The sequence below is a fragment of the Dendrobium catenatum genome, unplaced genomic scaffold (genome assembly GCF_001605985.2).
Source record: "Dendrobium catenatum unplaced genomic scaffold, ASM160598v2 fragScaff_scaffold_506, whole genome shotgun sequence".
Classification (NCBI taxonomy): Eukaryota; Viridiplantae; Streptophyta; class Magnoliopsida; order Asparagales; family Orchidaceae; genus Dendrobium; species Dendrobium catenatum.
The window spans coordinates 1,218,304-1,226,511 of record NW_021318968.1 but is presented as its reverse complement, the minus strand read 5'-3'; the positions used below and the strand labels follow the sequence as shown (position 1 = coordinate 1,226,511).

Sequence of the window (8,208 nt, the reverse complement as noted above, 5' to 3'; positions counted from 1 at the left end):
AGAGGGATTCAGACAATGGGATATTTAAATTGTGAAGCAGCGTTCAAATTTTAATCAAAATTTATGACTGTACGCGATTTTTTTTTACCATATTGAAATGTAATTTTAGATGAAAAAAATTTAAACGGCAGGTCAAAATGTCCAATGAAATTTAAGCATTTTGATAAAAAATTTACAAAAAATAAAGTTTTATTTATAGTAGAGACTTGATCCTTAACTGCAAAAAAAAAAAAAAAAAAGATTTAATTGAAAAGATTGCCACTTTTACTTTCTGAAAATTTTCTAATATATAGGATTTTTGTCACAGAGAGAGAGAGAGAGAGAGAGATAGTGATGTGGGAGAATGAGGAGCATGGAACCATATACTAGACCTTGCAAAAAAACATTATCTTAACACATATTCTAATAACTATTTTACAAGATGAGCTAGCAACTAGCTAGCTAGACACCACATAACAAATATAAATATATAGGTGTACATCTACATATGAATTCTCATGGTAATGCCAAAACCTTTTCAATCTCCTAAACAAAAGCATTACTACAAAACAAAATCTAGCTATAAACTACTACTTAAAAACTTCCATCAAATTACTAACAGACACATACACATACTCTTTCTCTCTCTCTCCATCTTTGTTGTTCAACCATCATCTTCCATTAATCCAATTTAACTCATCTATGGCAAACACAACGGTATCGATATGCACTGTTCATAGGGTCATTGGTATCGACAGGCACTTGTTCAGCTTGGCATTTAAACCTGCAACCTCTGCACTCATTAAAGGTACAATGAGGCGCCATGGAACCTATCATCAGCCTTCTTCCACTGCTACTCATCTTCTCCTTCAGCTTCAAATCATCTCGAATTTGTGTCGGTACAGTTCTTCTGTTATGCTGTGTGAAATAGAACATAATAATTTTATATAGATAGATCAGAGACACACATGCAATGTATACTTTCAGAAAAATTAAAGTTATTTAAGAAATCTTGAGGCTGTCAACAATATTAATATACCTTTGCTTGGAGACCATTATTGATTTCAGAAGAGTTTGAGGATGCAACAAGATCTGCAAATACATAAAGCAAGAGAAAAAATCAGCCAATGAGAAAGGTTATAAAGAATATTTGAATGGGAGAATGAGAGAAAGAAGAGACCATTAATGGAGGAGAGGAGGAGGTAGAGGAAGAGGAAGGAGAAGAGGGAGGATGAGATTTTGATGGCCATGGCTTAAATTGAGTAGAGAGGAAGATAGGAAATGAGAGGTGGAATGTGGAGAAATGAAGAAATGAGGCAATATATAGAGGTAAGAGGAAGTGTGAAGGGAGTTGGGTCCAATATAAAAATGCTGTCCCTTGCCGCTCATGAAGCTACGTACATCCTTTTGCTTGAAGTTCCCATCAATAATTTTATATGCATTCTTCCTATTGTTTTGTCTTTTCTATTTATTTCTGTTACTTATATATCATGGCTAATTTAAATGGATGGATGGAAATTAATTAAACCAGCAAGAAATTACAAAATCATCTTTCAAGAAAAGTTGAACCAATTCAACAGTTTTGGTTGGAACAACAAGTGATGTTATTATGAGTTTCAGATAGACTGCTTTGGTTGAAGGTATTTGAAGAGTTTAAAATTTATGTTCAGATGTCTATTAGATACAATTAGGATAGTGGTTTTATTATTCTAGTAATTAAAATTAAAGTGAATAGGTAAATTTTTAGTTTTGTAGATTCAAGAGATTGAAACCATAGAGTAGGTGTAAGTTCATTATATATGTAGGAATTAATCATTAACATTTTAAAATTTTAAAATAAATTAGGATTCTTATTTGATTAAATTATAATATAAAGCGTGCATTTTTTATTAGGGAGTGGAATCTAACAGGTTTGGTTTCATAAGCGACCATTATCTTGAGTTGAATTTGAATTTAAATGCCCGCCTAATGTGCGGGACAACATCAATTGTAAAACAAAAAATTTAGTAAAAATCAATGATTTAATTTTCAATTATCAATTTGTAGGTGAAATCTATATTAATTAAAATTGACTTGAATATTAGTACATGCATGTGAGCGCGTATACTTACCGATATAGGCATTGAAATGTCTTCCAACATGTGTTTTGTAGGTAAAGAAGACTTTTATGGGATGAAATAAGCACCATCGATTTGGTAGAATAATTAAAATTGCAAATTGCTTCAATTTTGTGGCTATTAATCTTCAAATCTAATTGGTAGCTCCATTGTAATTGTTGACCATCATTTTAAATCAGGCTCATTATTCAAAGGCATGTTCATGTTTGCTTCAATTACATAAGGTTATTAACTCAAATAAGCCCACATCAAAACACTGAGTTTGGTTGCACTAACAAGGTATTGAGCATGCCAAGAACCCATCAATAATATCAAAATTATTAGAATGTGTAGCAAAAGGATTCCTAGGTCTCCTCTCTTACCTATGAAATTTTTAGGAGTGATGAGACTCTATTAGGCTCCTTATAAGGTCATATATTTCCACCATATATATTTCTATAAATACAATTCTAGAGTAATCAGCATGTCTTGTTGAGCTTATGATCGGGTCCATCAATAAATCATTTCCTAGCATAAACATATGAATAACTCTATATCATGGAAAAATTCAGCCTACACACATCTCCTGTGGAGCCAAAAGAGTCTCTTAAGCTCCCTTATGTATAAGAGTCATTTTTCATGAGTATTATGAGGAGAGGAAAAATTCATTATGGGAGTCTTGCATGAACACCAACTTGATATGCCATTAAAGGAGAGAAAGAAATTAAGGCTTCGTTTGGGACGGCTTTCATACTGCTTCTTAAAGCCGCTTTCTTGTACAAAAATTTTAATTTTTGTACTAGAAAGCAGCTTTAATGAGCAGTAAGAAAGCCGTCCAAATGAAGCCTAAGTGTACCTTTAGATGCATTACTAGAGCTTCACGAACCTACCACCCTAGGCAAGGGGTTTGTATACTCAAAAATTTACTCTCCTCTCCATTTCACCTTTCTTTGCTCTCCATGTCCAAGCACAAGCTCAATGGATGCCTAATAACCGCAGGAGAACAATTAAATATTAAAGGAAAAAATTCACTAGAAATTTATAGTTGCTTTCAAACAGCTTAATCATCAATATATTTTGGTCATTGAAAATATGTCAGTCGATATTACTAATGTAAAATCCATCAGCATATATATCAAAATCTAAAACTTTTCATCCAAAAAGTTACTATCTACTCTACCTATGAGTGGCTAATGATCCAACATTAAAAGATCCACCACCAAGTATATATAATGTGAAAAAAAACCACTCTATTTTAGGCTTTGTTTGGGACGACTTTTTTACTGCTTTCTAAAACGGAGTTTTAATACAACATTTTTTATTTTTGTACTAAAACTCCGTTTTAGAAAGCAATACAAAAACCGTCCCAAACGAAGCCTTAGTTTCTTTATATTTTTCGATGAGTACGAAAGATGTATCACTTAGGAAAGATGTATCACACAAGCTTCGTCAAACAAAATGCTCCACCAAGTCCTACAAGAATTGGAATAAGCAAAGGTTAGAACATAAAGCCTAATATAAAATTCTCTCCCACTTTGGTTGTGAATAAACCAACTAATTTAAACCAACAAAATCTTCTAAAAAATAAATGTTGAATATGTAATAATAGAAGAATTTAAAAATTTGAAGACTTAGGCTTCGTTTGAGATAACTTTCTTACTACTTTCCAAAGCAGTTTTCTACTAAAAATTTTCTTGAATTAAAAATTTTGTATTAGAAAGCTGCTTTAGAAAATAGTAAAAAATGTTCCAAACAAAGCATAAATAATTTAAGCTAGAAACTTCATATGGTGAGCGCTTGAAATCTCTCAAAAAAGAACTTCTCAAATTATGCTCAAAATTTCATGTTTGTTGTCATACCTTTACAAAGGCTTCAGAGAGGTATTCATAAGCAAAGTGTGAAAGCTGAGGCATTCTTCAACAGCTCTCTCCAAATCCCAATGGTCAATTAAATGCTATGATGTACTGACACTTCTCCTCAAAGAGGCGTGCAGTATCCGACACGCGCGTATCCGACACGACACTCGTCTGACACTCCTCCGACACATGTCGGACATGCCGAAAACGTGTCTGATTAAAAAATATTAAATACAAATTAGACACGCGTGTCCGATACGCGTATCTTAAATATTTTATGAATTTTTTTTATATAATTTCTTATATTTTGCGGGATTTAAATTAAATTTCTTATTTCCTATCCACAACACCAAATCAATCTCAGCACTTAATACCCATTCATCGAATATTCTCATTTCCAATTCTCTTTGACAGTGAATGCATTTTTATCTCCTCTCTCGGCAACTGATAAATTGCATCGGCACCTGACTCTTGACATCCTAATACTAATCATTTTAAGCATAAATTTTAGTTAAATGACTTATTATTTCTAAATTATTTTTAAAATTATACTTATTTAATTTTTATACACTATTTTTAAAATATAAAAACTATAATACCGTGTCCAACCCGTGTCTGTGTTCTATATTTTCAATAATTGACGTGTCCCGTGTCCGTGTCGTGTCATATCTGTGTCGCCGTGTCCATGTATGTGCATCTTAGATTAAATGCATATATGATCTCTAACATATATTTATCTATATTCAGTTTGTAACGGTTTATCTTTCTTGCTTAATTTTATATCATATAGTTATCTGTACAAGATCACCCTGAATTGTTATGACAGCAAAGCATAAATTACTTTGATAATCTATCGCTTTTACTGTGCTGGAAACAGTTAGATTACTGCAATGGCTTTCTCTTTCTTTAGGGTTCTAATAATGCGCGAAGTCAGACCAATTCAAGTTTGTGCATTAATTTGAATTTAAACATCCAAAATACACAGATCTGCTACCTATAAAGTAAAGATCGTTGCTCTGAGAAAATTTATCATCAAATAATTCTCCACCACAACTATATCATAAAGTTTAATATATATATATATATATATAACAACGCCATTTACCCTTTGTCTTCCCTCACTTAACTTCGCTGGGCTTTACTTTGTCAGAGAGCTCGACTTAAAGGCCAGTGAGGCCTTGTGACATCTGTCGAGAACTCCGTATATGGAAACCTGCAAGCAATGCCTGTATTTCGCTGTAGTGATGACCAGTGAGTGAATTCAGGTCGTCTTCTCTTCACATTCGTCTGGCTGTTTGTTTTCTAATGATATTAATGTTCTACAGTATTGGAAAGTTTACAGCAGTTAGTACTGTTTGAAGAATTATGGCCTGTGCTAAAGCTCGCTAGATTTTGACTAAGTATCAATGTCAAGTATATATTTATATATCTTAGGCCTCATGCCCCATCTCTTGTTTTTTAGATTCATGGGAGGTTGTGACATCAAATGATTAGCGATGCCTGTGTGTTGTTGAAAATTAAACTTGGTTAATTGGATCTTTTAATTGAGCACACTACAGAAAAATCGCTCATTTCCGGCGGCTTTTTCCGGCGGTTTTGTAGTGTTCCGGCGGTTGGGTTGTTTTTGAAAAAACGGCGTAGGAAAATAAATTCCGGCGGTTTTTTCCGGCGGCAAATTATTCCGGCGGCTTGCCGGCGGTTAGACCGCCGGTCAAATTAAAAAAAAAAAAAATCCAGTCCCGGCGAGCTCTCCTCCCGCTGTTACCGGCGTCAGCCAGTCCCGGCGAGCTCCCCCTCCGGCCTCCCGTGCAATCCCGTCCCGGCGAGTTCCCACGTAGGCGCAGACTTTTTAATTGAGCACATAGTCTAGAAAAATCCTTGGAAAATTCTAGAGTCCTATTTTATGACGAATGTTTTAGAGTATTCTAGAAATATATTTTAAAATAGTTATTTAGAGAATTCTAGAATATGTAAATTAATGACTTTTGTGAATGAAGATAGGAGAATATTCTAGAGAGTCAATAGTAGTCATTGAATTGAAATGTGTTGGCACAATTCTATGGAGGAGTCACTAGTATAAATATGTGTGGTGTCTTTGAGTTTTGTATGAAGTAGAATCAAGAAGTTCAAGAGTGAAATAACAGTGAGTTTTACAAGTATTCCTCCTCTTTTAAAATTTCTTATCTTACAATAGCCTCTTATCTTCCAACAAAATGGTATCAGAGCCAAAGTTTCTTTCTAAAGAGATGGCGAGCAATGGTATGATCCCCTTCCAAGTCCCAACGCTCAACAATAGCAACTATGACAATTGGAGCATCATGATGAAGGCCCTTCTTGGAGCGCAAGATGTATGGGAGATGGTAGAGAAAGGCTACAATGAGCCACAAGATGAGTTAAGTTTATCCCAAACTCAAAAGGATAGTCTAAGATATTCAAGGAAGAGTGACAAGAAGGATCTCTATCTAATCTTTCAAGGATTAGATGATGATGCTTTTGAGAGGATTTCCAATGTGAAGTATTCCAAAGAGGTATGAGAATATAGACCTCTTACAAAGAGCGGAGCAAGCCAAGATCGAAGGCGCGTCTCCAAACAATAAGAGGTGATTTCGAAGCCTTATATATAAAAGAAGTCGAAGTCGTCTCCGACTACTTTACTGGAGTCTTAGCCGTTTCTAATAAATTAAAAAAAAAATGGAGATAAGCTAGAAGATGAAAGGATTATAGAGAAAAATCCTCCGATCTTTAGATTAAAAGTTAGATCATATTGTTGTCATTATTGAAGAAATCAAAGACTTAAAGGCTATGACAATCGAGCAAGTTATCATGAAACAATTCCTAAAGATACAAATTAATTCAACTAAAGAATATCCTTGAGTATGGTAGAAGCCAACAAGGAAGAGGTCGTGGTTGAGGACAAGGAAGAGGTCGTGGTCGAGGACAAGGAAGAGGTTGTGGTCGAGGACAAGAATGTGGTCGAGGACAAGACTGTGGTCATGGACGCGAACGAGGGTGGAGCTCTAACAATGACAAGAACAACAATACAAATTCTAAACAAGGAGGAAGTACAACAAGAGGGTGTGGAAGAGGAAAATCAAGACCAAAGTATGACAAATCTCAACTGATGTGCTACAACTATAAAAAATTTGGTCACTATGTTGCAAAATGTAGAACTCCCAATAACAATAAAGTTGAAGAGAATGCTAATTATGTGGAAGAGAGAAGTCAAAAATATGGACATTTGCTATTGGCATATAAGAAGAACGAAAAAGGTGAAGATAACACAACGTATCTGGATACCAGTGCATGCAATTATATGTGTGGAAGAAAAAACATGTTCGTGGAATTTGACGAGTCAGTGAGCAGCAATGTATCCTTTGGAGATGAGTCCAAGGTAGCTGTGAAGTGCAAATGACATACTACCTCAGTATTCACTACAGGAAAATCACCCATTTCCTGCGGCTTTTTCCGACGGAAGTTGAGCATTTTCTAGCGGTTTTTTCATTTTCCGGCGGTATTTGTGCCGCCGGAAAAAACAGCGTAGGAAAATAATTTCCGGCGGCTTTTTCCGGCGGCAAATAATTCTGGCGGCTTGCCGGCGGACATAAACCGCCGGTTGCCGGTTGAATTAAAAAAAAAAATCTCCCACCCCCCCCCCAGTCGCTCCCGCCAGCCCATCGGCGGCACGCCAGGTACCGCGCTCCGGCGGTCACGCCAGACTGTTTCCGCCAGACCCAGGGACGCGCCTCCCGTGAGCCTGACCTAGCCCGAGTGCGCCAACTAGCCAGCTTCGCCTGTCGCCCCTGAGAATTGAACCCTAGACCTCCCCTTCCCCGCGCCCACGCCTGACCACTGCGCCGATCCTGCAAGATGTATATATTCAAGTATTATTTTATTTATATTAAAATCTGCTGAATATTAAATGTGTTATTAATTAAATAAACAAACTAAATTAATTAAAAAATTTAAATAACAATGTAAATAATAATTTTAAATTTAAATCCTTATACTTAAATTAAGGAAAAAAATAATATTATTTTTAGTCATTTTTTAAAAATAAAAAATTTAACTAATAAAAAATTTTAAAATTCCGCCGGAAACCTTGAAAAGCCGTCGGAAAGCCGCCGGAACATTTTGGGGGAAATAAGCCGTTAAAAAAGCCGTCGGAAATCCGTCGGAAAATTTTGCGGGAAATAAGCCGTCAAAAGCCGCCGAAAATCCGCCGGAAAACTGACCGCCGGAAAGCCGCCAGAAAATTCCGCCGGTAATAAGTGATTTTC

The 8,208-nt window shown here is 35.6% G+C and overlaps 1 protein-coding gene and 1 pseudogene across 1 annotated transcript; one reads left to right on the top strand and one right to left on the bottom strand.

The window, feature by feature from the left end:
* Window positions 1–366: 366 nt before the first annotated feature.
* Window positions 367–1,320, bottom strand: LOC110107750. Its single transcript, XM_020838117.2, has 3 exons — window positions 1,160–1,320; window positions 1,019–1,071; window positions 367–897 (listed from the first exon to the last, which is right to left on the bottom strand). The coding sequence occupies exons 1-3, from the start codon at window positions 1,227–1,229 to the stop codon at window positions 676–678; spliced, it is 345 nt and encodes a 114-aa protein (XP_020693776.1). The 5' UTR covers window positions 1,230–1,320; the 3' UTR covers window positions 367–675.
* Window positions 1,321–5,136: 3,816 nt separating this feature from the next.
* On the top strand, window positions 5,137–6,805 carry LOC114579566 (annotated as a pseudogene).
* The last annotated feature ends 1,403 nt before the right edge of the window (window positions 6,806–8,208 follow it).

What these genes read in the sequence shown, in the direction of transcription:
- LOC110107750 (XM_020838117.2), bottom strand. Translation starts at nt 1,229, where the DNA reads ATGGCCATCAAAATCTCATCCTCCCTCTTCTCCTTCCTCTTCCTCTAC. An exon ending in CCTCCTCTCCTCCATTAATG is followed by an intron (nt 1,072 to 1,159) that starts GTCTCTTCTTTC and finishes ATGTATTTGCAG; the next exon opens with ATCTTGTTGCATCCTCAAAC. An exon ending in ATAATGGTCTCCAAGCAAAG is followed by an intron (nt 898 to 1,018) that starts GTATATTAATAT and finishes TATTTCACACAG; the next exon opens with CATAACAGAAGAACTGTACC.